Here is a 19,868-nt window from a genome sequence, read left to right as displayed (position 1 = left end):
TACCCCCCTCCTCCTCCTCCTCCTCCTCACAAACCCCCCCTCCTCCTCCTCCTCCTCCTCACAAACCCCCCCTCCTCCTCCTCCTCCTCCTCACAAACCCCCCCTCCTCCTCCTCCTCCTCACAAACCCCCCCTCCTCCTCCTCCTCCTCACAAACCCCCCCTCCTCCTCCTCCTCACAAACCCCCCCTCCTCCTCCTCCTCACAAACCCCCCCTCCTCCTCCTCCTCACAAACCCCCCCTCCCAAACCCCCCCCTCCTCCTCCTCCTCCTCCTCACAAACCCCCCCCTCCTCCTCCTCCTCCTCCTCCTCACAAACCCCCCCCTCCTCCTCCTCCTCACAAACCCCCCCCTCCTCCTCCTCCTCACAACCCCCCCCTCCTCCTCACAAACCCCCCCTCCTCCTCCTCCTCCTCCTCACAAACCCCCCCCTCCTCCTCCTCCTCCTCCTCACAAACCCCCCCCTCCTCCTCCTCCTCCTCACAAACCCCCCCCTCCTCCTCCTCACAAACCCCCCTCACAAACCCCCCTTCCTCCTCCTCATCACAAACCCCCCCTCCTCCTCCTCCTCACAAACCCCCCCTCCTCCTCCTCCTCCTCACAAACCCCCCCCCCTCCTCCTCCTCCTCACAAACCCCCCCCTCCTCCTCCTCCTCACAAACCCCTCCTCCTCCTCCTCCTCCCAAACCCCCCCCTCCTCCTCCTCCCAAACCCCCCCCTCCTCCTCCTCCCAAACCCCCCCCCCCTCCTCCTCCTCCTCCTCACAAACCCTCCCCTCCTCCTCCTCCTCCTCCTCCTCCTCACAAACCCCCCCCTCCTCCTCCTCCTCACAAACCCCCCCCTCCTCCTCCTCCTCCTCACAAACCCCCCCTCCTCCTCCTCCTCCTCACAAACCCCCCTCCTCCTCCTCCTCACCACAAACCCCCTCCTCCTCCTCCTCCTCCTCACCACAAACCCCCCCCTCCTCCTCCTCCTCCTCACCACAAACCCCCCCCCTCCTCCTCCTCACCACAAACCCCCCCCTCCTCCTCCTCACCACAAACCCCCCCCTCCTCCTCCTCACCACAAACCCCCCCTCCTCCTCCTCCTCACAAACCCCCCCCTCCTCCTCCTCCTCCTCACAAACCCCCTTCCTCCTCCTCCTCCTCCTCACAAACCCCCTTCCTCCTCCTCCTCCTCACAAACCCCCTTCCTCCTCCTCCTCCTCACAAACCCCTTCCTCCTCCTCCTCCTCACAAACCCCCTTCCTCCTCCTCCTCCTCACAAACCCCCTTCCTCCTCCTCCTCCTCACAAACCCCCTTCCTCCTCCTCCTCCTCCTCACAAACCCCCTTCCTCCTCCTCCTCCTCCTCACAAACCCCCTTCCTCCTCCTCACAAACCACCCCCCTCCTCCTCCTCCTCCCTCACAAACCCCCCCCTCTCCACCCCCTCTTCCCAGCTCCCCCCTCGCACCATCTTCCCCTTGCACCCCCTTCCCCTGCACTCCACTCCATACCCCTTGTGTCCCCCTTCCTGCTCCCCCCCGCACCGCCTTCCCTCCACCCCTTCCCACCACCCGCATCCACCTACCCCTGTGTAGGGGCCCTACCAACCCCACTGCCTTGTGGGCGTCTTGGGAGAGACCAAGGCTAAGGGAGTAAACCCTAACAGAAAATCCGGAGCGGAATCCCGAAGGCGGTCATATGTCACCTTTGGCATGTTTCCTGCAGTTCCTGCAGCCATACCGGTGCCAAACGTCGTGCTCTGCACTCCTTTGGACCCCACCAGGAAGGCCAAGAGGGGGGTTTTGATGCTTGGGCAACTCACAACCTCCATACATCCGCCCAGGCATGCGTCATGGAGAGGTCACTCCATAGTTGCCTCACAGCGACCAAAGCAGTTACGGGTTATAAGACCAGCTCAATTGACATTGCGATTGGGTGCCACGGGTTGCCTTTGTCGGTGAGAGAGATCATCGCATCTCACTGGGCAGCTACTGCCCGCCTCAAACCGGGCAGCCCCCGGTCAGTAAGGTTCTGTCCCGCCACAGTCCACCTGCTTCAATGGGTGCTTGGAGATCAGGGTCATTGCCCGACAAGTGGACTGTAACACCGCACCAAACAGCACGACCAAAAAAGGAAAGAAGGTACCAGCCCTCCGTTTTGCAAACTGGAACGTCAGAACTGTGTGTCCTGGCCTGTCGAAAGACCTTACACTAATCAACGATTCTCGAAGACCGCCATCATTAACAACGAGCTCAGTAGACTCAATGAGGACATTGCAGCACTTCAGGGGACTCGCCTCCCTGCGAGTGGATCTCTAAGAGAGCAAGACTACACCTTCTTCTGGCAGGGCAGGGATCCTGAAAAACCAAGACAGCATGGAATGGGCTTCGCCATCAGAAACTCTTTGCTTAGCATGATAGAGCCACCCTCAAATGGCTCAGAATGCATACTGTCCATCCGACTGTTCACCGCCTCTGGTCTCGTACACCTACTCAGCATCTATGCTCCAACACTCTGCTCCCCACCTGAAGCAAAAGACCAGTTCTACGAGGAACTCCATAATATCATTAGCAGCATCCCCAACACCAAACTCCTGTTCCTGCTGGGGGACTTTAATGCCAGGGTTGGGGCCGACCATGACTCATGGCCCTCCTGCCTTGGGCGCTATGGCATTGGTAGGACGTATGAGAATGGGCAGAGACTGCTTGAGTTGTGTACCTATCATAACCTCTGCATCACCAACTCATTCTTTCACACTAAACCCTGCCACCAGGTTTCTTGGATCACGTCGTTGGCACCAGCTGGATCTCATCGTCACAAGGCGAGCCTCTTTAAACAGCGTTCAAATTACACGCAGCTTCCACAGTGCGAACTGCGACACCAACCACTCCCTGGTGTGCAGCAAGGTTAGCCTCAAACCAAAGAAGCTGCATCACTCCAAGCAGAGGGGCCGCCCATGCATCAACACTAGCAGAATTTGATCATCATTATATTGCTGTTTGTGGGAGCTTGCTGCGTGCAAATGGGCTGCTGCACTTCCTACATTACAACAGTGACTACACTTCAAAAGTACTTCATTGGCTGGGATGCACTTTAAGATGTCCTGAGTTGATGAAAGGTGCTATATAAATGCATGTTTTTCTTTTCCTTTTAAACAGGTCCCGAGGGAATTACTAGCCTACGTAAATAGAAACCAGAACTAAAGAGAAGTGTGAAATTTACTCTGGCCAAGAAGATGCATCAAACCTGACAGAAATCAAGCCCAGCCTGCAGTAAAATACACAGAGGTCCAAGAGTTACCACAAGAACATAAGCTAACATTTGAAGGGTTATTTTTCTGAACCTGCACTCTCGGCTTGGAGCATGCAGAGTAGAACTTCAGGCAGCTGCAGTACACGTTCTTTCTGACCATTAACTATGCATGATATGTGTCCCAATTTCTGATATGCATTGTCAGCAGGGCAAGGCTCCATGCCAAGCACATAAAGTTGGAAAAAAACATTGTACGATAATGAGAAGCATCAGGAGAATGAACTTTTAAAATTGCCCAAAGACCCAAGGCAACAGAGAAAGCAAAGGAAAAATAAATGAAGATAACTATACAAGATGATCGTGGTTACCACTCTGTGCCCTGCCAGATCTCCAATACCCACTCAAATGATATAATTGGAACACTGGTGATGCGGACACTGTCATTTCCATTAACTGGAAGATCTTCTTTATTCAAAGAGTAATCTACACATGGAATGGACTGACAAAAATAGATTTAGTGGAGACAAAAAACCCTTCTTGGTCTGTAATTATCTTGTGACTTAAGTTTTGTGCTGTTGTGGTATGAGTGCAATCGACAGGGACAGAGGGGGAAGTGAAATATATTCTCTCTCTTCTATCTTCAAGACTCATGCACATTAAAAGAGTAACAGGAATTCAATAAGTAGTGAACTAAATGGCAAGTGTTTCAAAAGAACTTTGTAGTACCTTTAACATCGAGAAACATATCCGAGTGTTTCACAGAGACATAAGAAAAAGGAATAATACAAAGCAAAATACTGCGGATGTTGGAAATCTGAAATAAAAGGATACTGACTAAAGGAAGAGATATTAAAAGGAGTGACCAAGTGCTTGAGCAAAGAGGATGGTTTTAAGTAAAGTCTTCAAAGGGGGAGCAGTTTACAGAGGGAATTCCAGAAATTGGGAACTACATGGCTGAAGACACAGCTGTCAATGGTGGCTGGAGGGAAGGTAGCTAGCAATGTGTGAATTTCCCCATGGAACTCGCAACACTAATAGCGGTCTTTAAAATTACTAAGGGGTTCAATAGGATAGACATAGAGATGTTTCCACTTGTGGGGGAAGACCAAAAGTAGGGGCCATAAATATAAAAGATAGTCACCAACGAAAGCAAATTCAGGAGAAACTTCTTTACTCAGAGAGTGGTAAAAATGTGGGACTCACTGCCACAAGGTACAATTGAGGCAAATAGCAAAGATGTATTTCAGGGGAAGCTAGATAAGTATGTGAGGGAGAAAGCATAAGAGCATGCTGAAGGGTTAGATAAAGATGACTGGTGGGGGAACTCATGTGCAGCATAAATGCTAGCAGAGACCGAATGACCTATTTCTGTGCTACAGACACTATATAACTATGTAAACACAGTAACGCATACTTGCAGCTACTGATCTTTCTGTGAAATCTGCATATATTGTACTTCACTGACCCAGCAGCTATTGAAAGTAGAATGAAGCTTCACTTACTGAATTGTCTTTAAGCTGTAACCCTTCCCCGTTTGGTAATGATGACCTCCTTTTGACAGTGGAATTCTTAGGAGGTGTGATGGGAGCGCTTGATTTCTTCTTCACAGTCACCACTTCACAGGAACCCTGGTCCTCGTTGTGCGTGCTTTTCCCTGCATTTATCACCCTGCAAGGCACCAAGAATATTTCAGTAAAATAACAGTGCAAAAATGACTGCAAACATCCATCAGTCCCCTTTACACGACACAGTCAGCAACCTTTTCTCACAAATATAACTTATTGCGCTTTTTCCACTTAAAAAAAACCAGATGCTTCATTTTATTCATCAAGTGCAAGCTGGGTCAATCGTTACAGTAATAATGAAATGGCTTGTGGTAGAAAACTGAGAAATTAGAAGATTTTACATTTATATTGTGCCTTTCGCAATCTCAGGATGTCCCAGGCAATGGATTTCTGATGTTCTGTAGGCAAACACTGCAGCCAATATACACACAGCAAGGCCCCACAAAGAACAGAGAGATGAAAGTCCAGTTAAAGCATTTTGCAAGTGATAATTAAGACACAGATGTTATCCAGGACACCAGGAGAACCTCTTGCTCAACTTCAAATAATACCATGGTATCTTTTGCAACCATCTGAGCAGGCAGACAGAGCCTCAGTATAATGGCTCATCTGAAAAATGGTACCTCTAACAATAGGGTATAACCTCACTGTTACATTGAATGGTCAGCCTAAATTATGTGCTCAAGTCCTGAGAGTTGGGCTTGTGTCTACAACTTTCTTACTTGATGAGAGAGTACTATCAATTGAGCCAAGCTGGTACATCAACTCAAAAAAAAAGACATTGAATGTTGCACTTCTTTACCAAAGAGAGTAAGGATTAAAGGAAGAGAAGGTGAGCCCGAGACTGTGCAAGGCAACAGAGTAAAGAAAAAAACTGAGATAGAAACAAAAAAAAACAAATGTTGGGAATCAGATAAAAATAGAAAACACTTAATATAGAGTGGGTTAGTCAGTTTCTGACAGATAAAGAGGATCTCAAATTCCAGATGGCTGTAATGGAAGAAAAATCATCCTGTGTCAAATAGGAAACAAGTCTGAATTATAATTTGGTATGAATTTAGACAGACAAACACTATAGATGCTCACTGCATCTGCAGTATTATGACTGCAACTGGCTGGCCTCGGTCATAATTCCAGAAACTTTTGAACTTAAGATAATAAAATCAGTGGTCCTTTGAAGGACAATGGATGTTTTATATATTAATTCCAGTTCATGCTGTACAGACAAAATGTTGTAATTGTAATTTCTGTCAGATTAGATCTGTGATAATAATTCAGTTTTGCCACATTACCCAGTTCTTTGTTTTGCATTGTCTCAACCACAAGAGGGGGCTAACAGGGGCTCTGTGTAAGTTTTATCTCAACCTCTCATATCTTTCACTCAGTGAGAAGCTGCTGAAAAGAACTGCAGATATTTTGTACTGGCTTATTTTTTGTTTTGAAACATAACATGCAATTCAAGGCATAGCACAAATTAGCTCCTTGCTGTGCCATTCTGTTTCTCTGCAATTATATTACATTGTAAATAAACCTGACTGTTAATTTTAGCCTTAAGTACAAGCTCATGTATTTATCTAACACTGTGGCAATTAATATCTCACAATAAACAGAAGGTGGTGGCAGGCAAACCATATGGTCTCTGTTGCAATATAAAAAAAACTTGCATTTATATTTGCCTTTCATGATCTCAGCATTTCCAAAGCATTTTATAGCAAATGAAGCACTTTTTAAGTGTAATGTATGCACTGCAATAGCCAATTTTGTGCACAGCAAGGCCTCACAAATACACAATGTGATAATGGGCATATAATCTTTCAGTAAATTGGTTAGGGGATAAATATTGTTCATGACACTGGGGATAACTCCCCTTCTCTTCAAAATCGTGCCATCGGACCTTTTATGTTGGCTTGAGGGGGCAGACAGGTCCTCGGTTCATCATCTGATCTAAAAGATGGCACATCAGACAACACAGCACTTTCTTAGTACAGCACTGACGTGTCAGCCTAGAATATGTGTTCAAGTGTAGGGATTGGGATTTGAAACCCCCTACCTCTGACTCAGACGAGAGTGCTAGTGACTGAGCCAGTTGATACAACAGCATAGCAGACTGTAATCATTAGCCCCATTGCATGCTATCCTACTAAAAGCACATTTAAAAGTACAGGCTCTTGATCCACAGGAGGCTCAGCCTGTGCATGTAAGCCATCATTTTTTGCTGTAAACACAATTATAAAATATCAGAAAACAGTAACCATAGCAGTAAGAACACAAATAGCAAGAAACATTTTTGCAGCTATTACATGAAATGAAGATGCAGGTTAAAGCTGCTAACCATTCAATACATTTTGAGTTCATCCCCAGTCTTGACCATGCTTCCACCCTTATGGCATTTTAATTCTCCTTTAATAGCCTTCTTGATGTAATAATACTGTGTCATGATCCAGTCTTTTTTTTCCTCTCCAGGAAATATGTGCTTCAAGAACAAGCAGGCCTCCGGAGTTACCGAGAAGTTGCATTCTCATTGCCTTGGATACAGCCAGACTGAGCATCGAGAGATACATTTGTTATAATTTAATTTTGAACTGACTTAAAGTGCAAACAGACTATTCTAACAGGAGAAACAAAGATACAGCTGTGTGTTAGCACCTGAAAGAAGAAACAGACCATTTAAACTGAAGGAAGAGCATTGAGTCTGTTTATTTATTATTCACTTTCAAAATTCTAAAAGTCAAGACAAAACAGAGATCTCTGACAATTTAAACTGAAGGAAGGGAAGTTGGACTGTGATAATCTTTTATCCCTCAAAATTCTAAAGCCAAATTGATTCATTTAAAAAGTGTTTGCAAGTCGTTAATTGTTGAAATTCATCGCTGGAGAAGGAAAGCATCACATACTTCTGGAATTAGACTACAGACTGTTCTACTGTGGAAGAATCTTTTTCTCCCCCATCGAACGGCTGTGAGGACTTCAAGCAGCCTTGGACTTATTTCACCTCCTGCAAGAGCCTAAATTTTCAAGGACTCTAATTTTTTCTATTTTAAATGTTGTTATATCTTCATAGTGTTTAAGAATTTAGTTTTTCTAATTAAACAGTTAATTTGTTGATTTAAAGACCCCTGGTTTGGTTAGCCTCATTTGGGGGTTAATAGATGGTACAATTTGGCTGGGTCTTTCTTTAATTTGGAAAGTTTAAAATGATATGTTAATTCAATCCCGTCCCTCCACAGATTGCCTAACAGTGCGTTTGTCCCACCACAATCAGAATCATTTATTTTGATTGGGGGTTTTGACTGGAGCGGTCGGTCGTAATAACTGGAATAACTTTTTTGTTGTTAATTTGCTTTACAGTTATGCTCATTTCTACTTCCCTGTTCATTCCTCTGACTGCTTTCTTTAAAAAGATACATTTTTGCAGGATGGTATATAGAGGGGTTGCCCGGGGGTTTTGTACGAGGACCACTGCTTTTCTCGATCTATATTAATGATCTATATTAATGGGCGTGCAGGGCACAATTTCAAAATTTGCAGATGTTAGAACTTCAAGTATTGTGAGCTGTGAGGAGGATAATGATAGACTTCATTAGGACGTGGACAGGCTGATGGAATGGGTGAACACGTGACAGATGACATTTAATGCAGAGAAGTGTGAAATGATGCCTTTCCTCGTTCTTCCAATACAAAATAAAGGGTACAATTCTAAAAAGGGTACAAGAGCAGAGGAACCAAGTGGGTGGGGTATATGTGCACAAATCGCTGAAGATGGCAGGGCAGGTTGTAAAAGTGTTTTAATGAGGCACATGGGATCCTGGACTTTAAAATAGAGGCAGAGAGTACATAAGCAAGGAAGTCATGGTGAAGTTATGATGAACCTTTGTGGGGAATTTTATGCTATCCCCTACAGTGGGTTTGGAGGCAGTGAGAGCATATAATTGGGTGGGATGGTGGCGGGCAGGGGGACCCGACCAATTTCCCACGTCCGCTGAAATGAAGTCCGGGGCAGGAAGGCCAATGAATGGCCTTCCCGCCCCACTGACAATCAAGACCCTTAAGTGGACAATCAATCCCCAATTAAGGGCCTCATCCAGCGCTGTTGCAATTAGTCGAGCGGTGGGCAAGCCTGTCGTCACACGGGAAGCATGGCAAAAAAAACATGCAGATTGTTCGCTGGTTCCAGGTAAGTGGGGGGGGTCCTCGTTAAAAGGCCCAATATCTGAACGAGGGACCCAGCAACAGGAAGGGGGCGGCTCTCTGACAGCGATGCCCCTTCCCTTGCTGCCGGCTCCCCTACACACCCTCCCCCGTGACCCCCACCCCACAAGACCCCTTCCACGCTAACCTACCTGTGGCCTGGCTGGCAGCTCTCAGAGGGCAGGACTTCCATCGCCAGGGTACTTGATCCAGTGGAAGGCTCATCACTGTCCAGTTAAATGCTTAATTGGCACTTGATTCGATAGGCCTTCTACTGAAGGGGCGACGTGGGGTTCTTGAGGGCGTTTTTGCCCGTGGTCGAGATTCCCATCACCCAGATAAAATCCAGGCCTTTATAAAACACTAGTTTGGCCTCAACTGGAGTACTGTGTCCAATTCTGGGCACCACACTTTAGAAAGGATGTGAAGGCATTGGAGATGTTGCAGAAAGGATTCATGAGAATGGTTCCAGTGATGAGAGACTTTTGCTATTCCCGTAATAGCTATAAATCAGGAGGTGGAAGGAAGAGAGGAACTTGGCGAAATTACAATCACCAGGGAAACGGTACAGAGCAAACTGATGGAGCTGCAGGCTGACAAGTTCCTGGGTCCTGATGGGCTTCATCCTAGGGACTTAAAAGAGGTGGATAATGAGGTAGTTGGTGTTAATTTTTCAAAATTTGCTACTTTCTGGAAAGGTTCCATCAGACTGGAAAGTAGCAAATACAACTCCGCCATTCAAGAAGGGGGGCAGGGGAGGGGGTGGGGAGGGAGAGAAGACAGAAAGCAGGTAACTATAGGCCAGTTAGCTTGACATCTGTCGTGGGGAAAGTGTTAGAATCGATCATTAAGGAGGCTATAGCTGGGCAGTTAGAAAAACTTAAGGTAATCGGGAATAGTAAGCATGGTTTTGTGAAAGGGAAATCATGTTTAACCAATTTATTGGAGTTCTTTGAAGGAGTAACATGCGCTGTGGATCAAGGGGAACCAGTTAACGTACTGTACTTGGATTTCCAGAAGGCAGTTGACAAGGTGCCACATAAAAGGTTATTGCGCAAAGTAGCAGCTCATGCTGTAGGGTGTAACATATTAGCATGGATAGAAGATTGGCTGGCTAGCAGAGTATGCATAAATGGGTCCTTTTCTGATTGGCAGGATGTGACGAGTGGAGTCCCGCAGGGGTGTGCTGGGGCCTCAACCTTTTACAATTTATATCAATGACTGAGATGAGGGGAGCGATGGCTTGGTAGCTAAATTTGCAGATGACACAAAGGTAGGTAGGAAAAATGATGTAGAGTACATAAGGAGACCGATAAGGATAGGTTGAGTGAGTGGGCACAAATCTGGCAGATGGAGTTTAATGTGGGAAAATGTGAAGTTGTTCACATTGGCAGGAAAAATAAAAAAAGCAGAGTATTACTTAAATGAAGAACAATTGCAGAATTCCGTGGTGCAGAGGGATCTTGGTGTTCTGGTGCATGAGTCACAAAAAGTTAGTATGCAGGTACAGCAAGTCATAAAGAAGGCGAATGGAATGCTATCCTTTATTACAAGAGGAATTAAAAATAGAAGTAAGGATGTTATTTATGCTTCAGTTATGTAGGGCATTGGTGAGACCACATCTCGAATACAGTGTGCAGTTTTGGTGTCCTTATTTAAGGAAGGATGTAAATGCGTTGGAGGCAGTTCAGAGGAGGTTTACTAGATTGATACCTTGAATGAGCAGGTTGTCTTGAGAAAAGATTGGATAGACTGGGCTTATTTTCACTGCAGTTTAGAAGAGTGAGGGGAGTCTTGATTGAAGTATATAAGATCCAGAATGATCTTGACAAGGTGGATGTGGAAAGGATGTTTCCTCTCATGGGTGAGTCCAGAACTAGGGGGCACTATTTTAAAATTCGGGATTGCCCTTTTAGGACAGAGATGAGGAAAAAAAATTTTCTCCCAGAGGGTTATGCGACTTTGGAACTGTCTGCCTCAGAAGGTGGCGGAGGCGGGGTCATTGAATATTTTTAAGGTGGAGGTCGATAGATTCTTGTTAGGCAAGGGAATCAAGGGGTGTTGAGGGTAGATGGGAGTGTGGAGTTCGAGACACAAACACATCAGCCATGATCTTATTGAATGGCAGAGCAGGCTCAAGGGGCCGAATGGCCTACTTCTGCTCCTAATTTGTGTGTTCGTATGTTACATAAGAACGTAAGAAATAGGGTACGGAGTACACCATTTGGCTCCATGAGCCTGCTCAGTTATTCAATAAGATCATGGCTGATCTGATCGTGGCCTCAACTCCACTTTCCTGCCTGTCCCCCAAAACCCTAGACTCCCTGGTAGATTGAAAAGCAAAAAAGATATTCAATGACCCAGCCTCCACTGTTCTCTGGGGTAGAGAATTCCAAAGATCAACGACCCACAGAGAAAAAATTCCTCCTCATCTCCAACTTAAATGGGAGACCCTTTATTTCTGAAACTGTGCCCCCTATTTCTAGATTCCCCTCAAGGGTAAACATCCTCTCAGCACCTATTGTGTCAAGTCCCCTCAGAACCTTGTATGTTTCAATAAGCACCATTCATTCTTCTAAACTCCAATGACTGGATAGGTTGGCGAAGCTGGGACTGTTCTCCTTAGAGAAGAGAAGGCTGAGAGAAGATTTGACAGACGTGTTCAAAATCATGAGGGGTCGGGACAGAGTAGATGTGGACAAAGTGTTCCCATTGGCAGAGGGGTTAAGAACCGGAGGACACCGATTTAAGGTGATTGGCAACAGAACGAGCGGGGACATGAGGAAAAACTTTTTTTTTATGCAGCGAATGGTTAGGGTCTGGAAGGCACAGCCTGAGAGGGCGCTATTGGAAGATTCAAATCGGCTTTCAAAAGGAAACTGAATAATTATCTGACGAGAAAAACTTTGCAGGGTTATGGGGGAAAAGGCAGGGGAGTGGGACTAGCTGAGTTGCTCTTAGAGAACCAGCATGGACGTGAGGGGCCGAATGTGCTGTAACCGTTCTAGGATTCCATTTTTAAAAATAAAGGGTCACCTTTCCCACCAATTTCCCTTAGCTATGATTCTGTACAGTGTATTTTTCTTAGTTATATCACTTTATAATGTCTTAATCTATGGTCATATTGACATAATCTACACTCACTAGCCCCTGGTATGTATTTATCCTCTATGCTCAGTATGTTATTAGATATTAAATGTGCCCTCAAAGACATTTTTCATGAGCATCACCCCAATCATATTACTAAAGCTCTTTAATTACATTTAGAAGTCATGTTTTAATGTTCATCCTTTGGAGTTTCGTATCCCTCTCTCTTCTAACAATTTAAATCTATTTTTGTTTACTTAAATTTGGGCCACTGCACAATGAATACTGTTTCTGCTCAGATACTTCAGTTGCTGCTGGAAGCGGTGTGACAATTTCTCTCTCCTCTATCAGGAAGCTCCTGGCTTCCACTTGCTGAATGGCCTACTCTTGTTTCTATGTTCCTTCTTTCAGAGAAGCAAATGAAGATAAGGACCAAGAGAGAAATGACATGCTTAGAACTACATCCAACCGTTCAAACACCACCTGCCATTTTCGAACATCACATTTCTCTGGGATCCAACCTTTATCCTATAATCCTTAGAGATCGCTGCAATCCTCCAACTCTGGCCTCTTATGCATCCCCTACTTCCTTCGGTCCACCGCTGGCACCCATGCCTTCAGCTGCCTCGGCCCTGAGCTCTGGAATTCCCTCCCTAATCAACATCACCTTTCCCCCTCCTTTAAGACTATCCTTAAAACCTACCTTTTTGACAAGCTTTGGCTCGATATCAACCTTTGTCTGATTATGCTCCTGTGAAGTTTTGGGACAGTTTTACTATTTTAAAGGTGATGTATAAATGCCAGTTCTTATTGAAAACTGACACGAGTTAACTTTCCGAAGAAGCTATCAAATGTACACCGCAATTGTTTGTAAATATGCCAAGAATGCCTAGCATTCTCACTTCACCCAGATTTCTGCTTTATGTTGTGAAATTGCTACACTCACCTAACATGGTTATTCAGTAACTGCTGAAAGAAGAGTAATGGAATACAGCATGCGAAGGTCTCAGTAACAAGACTGTGTTGAGAACTGCAATTCCCACAAACCAGACTGCGTTATGCACACAGGCCCATGACTGCAAAATGATTCATAGCTCAACCCCACTCACCTTATTAAATATAGATAGCAACAGCACTGCTGAGTAATTACATCTGTGAGGAAATGACAGTCTATACTGATTAGCAGTTTGCTTTTTATCTCCTGTTAGCAAGAAAGATGGCCTTAGCAGAAATAAATTGTCATATTTTTTCATTATTCTACACTGACTAAGTTGAGGTAATTTTCTCACGAAAAGAAAATTGTATTAACAATTTTTCTGTGACTGTGACATAATGGTATATGGCAGTTGAATTTACTGTCTGCTTTCAGAACAGTTTTTCTTTAAATAGTCTTTCAAAGTAGTTGCTGCTTTCCAAAAGACAGTCTTCCTCTTACCTACAGACCTTAAAAAGTACCTTTAGTACAAGACTCGGTAAGTGCACTGGTTGGGGGTGGCAATGAACCGTTACAGATGTGAAAAGGTCCCAAGTTCAGTTGCTCATTAGGATTGACAACTTATCTCAGCTGGCGTGGTGGCTTGGCTGCTAAAATTGGTGTCTTGGCTGGGAGGAGATTTTGATAAGTACTCAGACAGAATTCCAGGGGGCCCTTGTTGAAAAGTGAATGCTGAGAAACTTGCGCAGTTGGTATGTCCACATGATTAGATAGTAAGGCACCAAAAAATTGCAGCTGTTGCAAATGTTCCCCCATTGCAGCTTTGGCGAGAGATGACTAGAACTAAACCAGGGCCTGAATCACCCAGGTCCCAGCTGTACCCAAAATAATCCAGATGGCCTTACAGTGGCAGAGTTTCAGCCACCTTGAACAAAGTTACCCAACCTCCTCAGTCATCCTTGATGCCCAGTATCCACTCATGTTCTTAGCACCCAGCATTGTTATCGTGCAAGCAATGGGAAATATGTTGCATGATGTATTCCATCAGTAACAATTCATTCCAATATCTGCACGCATGCTAAGGCATATATATAGCCTGCTCAATATCAGTTCTGGTAGGAAATCCTGGAAATGGTACCTAAGTGGTGTAGAACTGCTCTCCACATGAGTTTCCTCCCCAGTTTGTTGGAATTAATTTAGGGACTGGATGTAACCCCAGGAGGAAAACCTGCCTGTTTATATTTTATTTACTTCTGCTGTACTTAATAACCCCAACCAAAAACAGAGGGAGAAACGTCAGGAGTTTGTGCGACAATAATGGAGTTTACCACACTCCCTTCTCAGCCTCAATTTGAAGTGATTAAACAGTCCATTTTCCAGGTTGCAATGCTTGCAACATATTCTTGTCCCATTGTTAAGTACGGAATGTGGTGTCCATGGTGATAGGGCTTCAGAATCTGTTTCGCCTTGAAATGTCACAGCAACACAGAGGGGTGGTAAGGTCAACAAGTTTTTTTTCTTGATTTAATTAAAGGTTTTTTTTTTACTGTCATTGCTCACACAAAGCAACACAGATTTAGTAGTAAAATATAAGCATGGGTCTAAAAGGTCACTAATTCTACAAAGCACAGCAACATCAATGCTCCAGAATGACGACCAAGGATTAAATGAGTGTATTCAAGGGGCAAATGCTACTAAGAGAAATTTCAGGGTCAGTGGTCCAAATTTCTCAAAAATTGTAATTCTTTCCTCAGCACATCAGAAGCCTTCAATCCAGGATTTTTTTTTTTAAAAAAAGGGCCACTGGAGAACCATAGAAAATTTACATCACAGAAGGCAACCATTCAGCCGGTCATGTCTGCACCAGCTGAAAAATCTAGCCACCCTTGACATCAAGGCAGCATTTGACCGAGTATGGCATTTTTTAAAAAATTCATTCATGGGATGTAGGCGTCACTGGCCAGGCCAGCATTTATTGCCCATCCCTAATTGCCCTTGAGAAGGTGGTGGTGAGCTGCCTTCTTGAATCGCTGAAGTCCATTTGGGGTAGGTATACCCACAGTGCTGTTGGGAAGGGAGTTCCAGGATTTTGACCCAACGACAGTGAAGGAACGGCGATATAGTTCCAAGTCAGGATGGTGCGTGACTTGGAGGGAAACTTGTAGGTGGTGGCGTTCCCATGCATTTGCTGCTTTTGTCCTTCTAGTTGGTAGAGGTCGCGGGTTTGGAAGGTGCTGTCTAAGGAGCCTTGGTGCATTGCTGCAGTGCATCTTGTAGATGGTACACACTGCTGTCACTGTGCGTCGGTGGTGGAGGAAGTGCCAATCAAGTGGGCTGCTTTGTCCTGGATAGTGTCGAGCTTCTTGAGTGTTGTTGGAGCTGCACCCATCCATGCAAGTGGAGAATATTCCATCACACTCCTGACTTGTGCCTTGTAGATGGTAGACAGGCTTTGGAGAGTCAAGAGGCGAGTTACTCGCCTCAGGATTCCTAGCCTCTGACCTGCTCTTGTAGCCACGGTATTTATATCACTACTCCAGTTCAGTTTCTGGTCAATGGTAGCCCCTAGGATGTTGATAGTGGGGGATTCAGCAATGGTAATGCCGTTGAATGTCAAGGGGAGATGGCTAGATTCTCTCTTGTTGGAGATGGTCATTGCCTGGCACTTGTGTGGCGTGAATGTTACTTGCCACTTATCAGCCCAAGCCTGGATATCGTCCAGGTCTTGCTGCATTTCTACATGGACTGCTTCAGTATCTGAGGAGTCACGAATGGTGCTGAACATTGTGCAATCATCAGCAAATATCCCCACTTCTGACCTTATGATTGAAGGAAGGTCATTGATGAAGCAGCTGAAGATGGTTGGGCCTAGGACACTACCCTGAGGAACTCCTGCAGTCCTGGAGCTCAGATGATTGACCTCCAACAACCACAACCATCTTCCTTTGCGCTAGGTATGACTCCAGCCAGCGGAGGGTTTTCCCCCGATTCCCATTGACCTCAGTTTTGCTAGGGCTCCTTGATGTCATACTCAGTCAAATGCTGCCTTGATGTCATGGGCAGTCACTCTCACCTCACCTCCTGAGTTCAGCTCTTTTGTCCATGTTTGAACCAAGGCTGTAATGAGGTCAGGAGCTGAGTGGCCCTGGCGGAACCCAAACTGAGCATCACTGAGCAAATTATTGCTAAGCAAGTGCCGCTTGATGGCACTGTTGACGACACCTTCCATCACTTTACTGATGATTGAGAGTAGGCTGATGGGGCGATAATTGGCCAGGTTGGACTTGTCCAGCTTTGTGTGTACAGGACATATCTAGGCAATTTTCCACATTGCAGGGTAGATGCCAGTGTTGTAGCTATACTGGAACAGCTTGGCTAGGGGCGCGGCAAGTTCTGGAGCACAGGTCTTCAGTACTACTGCCGGAATATTGTCAGATCCCATAGCTTTTGCAGTATCCTGTGCCTTCAGTCGTTTCTTGATATCACGCAGAGTGAATCGAAATGGCTGAAGTCTGGCATGTGATGCTGGGGACTTCAGGAGGAGGCAGAGATGGATCATCAACTCGGCACTTCTGGCTGAAGATTGTTGCAAATGCTTCAGCCTGATCTTTCGCACTGATGTGCTGGGCTCCCCCATCATTGAGGATGGGGATATTTGTGGAGCCGGCTCCTCCAGTTAGTTGTTTATGGCTGGATGTGGCAGGACTGCAGAGCTTAGATCTGATCCGTTGATTATGGGATCGCTTAGCTCTGTCTATCGCATGCTGCTTACGCAGTTTGGCATGCAAGTAGTCCTGTGTTGTAGCTTCACCCGGTTGGCACCTCATTTTGAGATATGCCTGGTGCTGCTCCTGGCATGCCCTCCTGCACTCTTCATTGAACCAGGGTTGGTCTCCTGGCTTGATGGTAATGGTAGAGTGGGGGATATGCCGGGTAACATGAGGTTACAGATTCTGGATGAGTACAATTCTGCTGCTGCTGATGGCCCACAGCGCCTCATGGATGCCCAGTTTTGCATTGCTAGATCTGTTCGAAATCCACCCCATTTAGCACAGTGATAGTGCCACACAACACGATGGACGGTATCCTCAATGTGAAGGTGAGACTTAGTTTCCACAAGTACTGTGCAGTGATCACTCCTACCAATACGGTCACGCGGCAGGCAGATTGGGGAGGACGAGGTCAAGTATGTTTTTCCCTCGTGTTGGTTCCCCCACCACCTGCCGCAGACCCAGTCTAGCAGCTATGTCCTTTGGGCATCAAGGAGCCCGAGCAAAACTGGGGTCAATGGGAATCAGGGGGAAAACTCTCTGCTGGTTGGAGTCATACCTAGCGCAAAGGAAGATGGCTGCGGTTGTTGGAGGGCAAACATCTGAGCTCCAGGACATCACTGCAGGAGTTCCTCAGGGTAGTGTCCTAGGCCCAACCATCTTCAGCTGCTTCAACAATGACCTTCCTTCAATCATAAGGTCAGAAGTGGGGATGTTCGCCGATGATTGCACAATGTTCAGCACCATTCGCGACTCCTCAAATACTGACGCAGTCCGTGTAGAAATGCAGCAAGACCTGGACAATATCCAGGCTTGGGTTGATAAGTGGCAAGTAACATTTGCGCCACACAAGTGCCAGGCAATGACCATCTCCAACAAGAGAGAATCTAACCATCTCCCCTTGACATTCAATGGCATTATCATCGCTGAATCCCCCACTATCAACATCTTAGGGGCTACCATTGACCAGAAACTGAACTGGAGTAGCCATATAAATACCGTGGCTACAAAAGCAGGTCAGAGGCTTGGAACCCTGAGGCGAGTAACTCACCTCCTGACTCCCCAAAGCCTGTCCACCATCTACAAGGCATAAGTCAGGAGTGTGATGGAATATTCTCCACTTGCCTGGATGGGTGCAGCTCCAACAACACAAGAAGCTCGACACCATCCAGAACAAAGCAACCCGCTTGATTGGCACCCCATCCACAAACATTCACTCCCTCCACCACCGACACACAGTGGCAGCAGTGTGCACCATCTACAAGACGCACTGCAGCAATGCACCAAGGCTCCTTAGACAGCACCTTCCAAACCTGTGACCTCGACCACCTCGAAGGATAAGAGCAGCAGATGCATGGGAACATCACCACCTGCAAGTTCCCCTCCAAGTCACACACCATCCTGCCTTGGAACTATGGCGCTGTTCCTTCACTGTCGCTGGGTCAAAATCCTGGAACTCCCTTCCTAACAGCACTGTGGGTGTACCTACCTCACATGGACTGCAGCAGTTCAAGAACACAGCTCTCACCACCACCTTCTCAAGGGCAATTAGGGATGGGCAATAAATGCTGGCATAGCCAGTGTTGCCCACATCCCATGAATGAATTAAAAAAAAAATCTCACCTTCCAGCAGCTGGTCCATACCCTTGCAGGTTACAGCACTTCAGGTGCATGTCCAGGTACCTTTTAAAAGAATTGAGGGTTTCTGCCTCCACCACCATTCCTGGCAGTGAATTCCAGACACCCACCACCCTCTGGGTGAAAAAGTTTTTCCTCATGTCCCCTCTAATCCCTCTACCAATAACCTTAAATCTGTGCCCCCTGGTAACGGACTTCTCCGTCAGGGGAAACAGGTCCTTCCTGTCCACTCTATCTCGGCCCCTCATAATTTTGAGCACCTCAATTAAGTCAGCCCTCTGCCTCCTCTGTTCGAAGGAAAACAACCCTAGCTGATCCAATCTTTCTTTATAGCTGCTGCTTTCGAGTCCTGGCAACCTTCTTGTAAATCTCCTCTGTACTCTCTCCACAGCAATTGTGTTCTTCCTGTAATGTGGTACTTCTGGTTAAAAAGGTCAACCAGTAAAAGGTGGCAATTAGGGAAACAGACAGGCAAGAGAAACACCAACTGGGTGGTAACCTTAGATATACGCAAAGAAAAAAAAACAAAAAACTTGTATTCCTATAGCACCTTTCTCAACCTCAGGACTTCACCAAGCATTTTACAAGACAATTAAGTACTTTTGAAGTGTAGCCACTGCTGTAATGTAGCAAATGAGGCAGCCAATTTGCACACAGCAAGATCCCACAAACAGCAATGCGATAGAGACCAGGTAAGCTGTTTTTGGGATGCTGTTTGAGCTTTAAATACCGGCCAGGATACTAGGAGACAATGAAAGATGAAAATATTAAGAGTGATGGTAAGTTATGATTCGGTGATGCCATCACAAAGTTGAGTCATTCCCATCCCCATTTCTATTATTATTCATGGAAATCTTTTGCTTGCTGAGTACGTGTGTCCAACCCTGGCTAATAAACTTCATGAAACCTGAATCAGTTGAATTCCAACTGAAAGGAAGTTAATAAGTACTTCCGTCAAACAGAAACTAGTTCAACCGAAAAGGGAATTAAACGCTTTCCATTACTAAGCTGCTACATGTTGCAAAGAGTCATCTGACTACTTTGTGCTACCTGTAGCAATATACTGCAGGCTGTGATCACATCCATCCCATTAAGAAAATATGCTTCAGCATTCCAGCATCTCAGTTATGCTTACTGCTCCACAGTGTGTCCCATGCAAGGCACAAAGGCTACGGTGATCAACAACATCCAGCTCAAGTCCTGTGGACCAGACTAACTCACGCTTCCTCTCCAAAGCCAAGTATCCCAGTGCAGCTAGGAGACTAGTGTCTACCAACATTGTGCAAAATTGTCCAAGTGCATCCTATCCACAAAAACAGGGTAAATCTGACCCAGTTAATGGTGATCCAATCCAGCCTCTTTCCCATCGTAAACTGTTGGCAAAAGTTATCAATACAGCCAGTAAGCAACACGGGCTCAACAATAACCTGCTCGCTGACAAATTCCACCAA

General features: G+C 45.9%; 1 protein-coding gene across 1 annotated transcript in view; it reads right to left on the bottom strand.

Moving 5' to 3' along the window:
* Positions 1 to 19,868, bottom strand: part of ppm1h (protein phosphatase, Mg2+/Mn2+ dependent, 1H) — a 207,923-nt gene that overhangs the window by 91,063 nt on the left and 96,992 nt on the right. The window contains exon 2 of the mRNA XM_068050351.1: positions 4,738 to 4,903. Within this exon, the coding sequence (XP_067906452.1) occupies positions 4,738 to 4,903 (166 nt within the window). The remainder of the gene's footprint in view (positions 1 to 4,737; positions 4,904 to 19,868) is intronic.

The sequence above is a fragment of the Heterodontus francisci genome, chromosome 18, assembly GCF_036365525.1.
Source record: "Heterodontus francisci isolate sHetFra1 chromosome 18, sHetFra1.hap1, whole genome shotgun sequence".
NCBI classification, from domain to species: domain Eukaryota; kingdom Metazoa; phylum Chordata; class Chondrichthyes; order Heterodontiformes; family Heterodontidae; genus Heterodontus; species Heterodontus francisci.
This window is presented reverse-complemented; position numbering and strand designations above follow the sequence as displayed.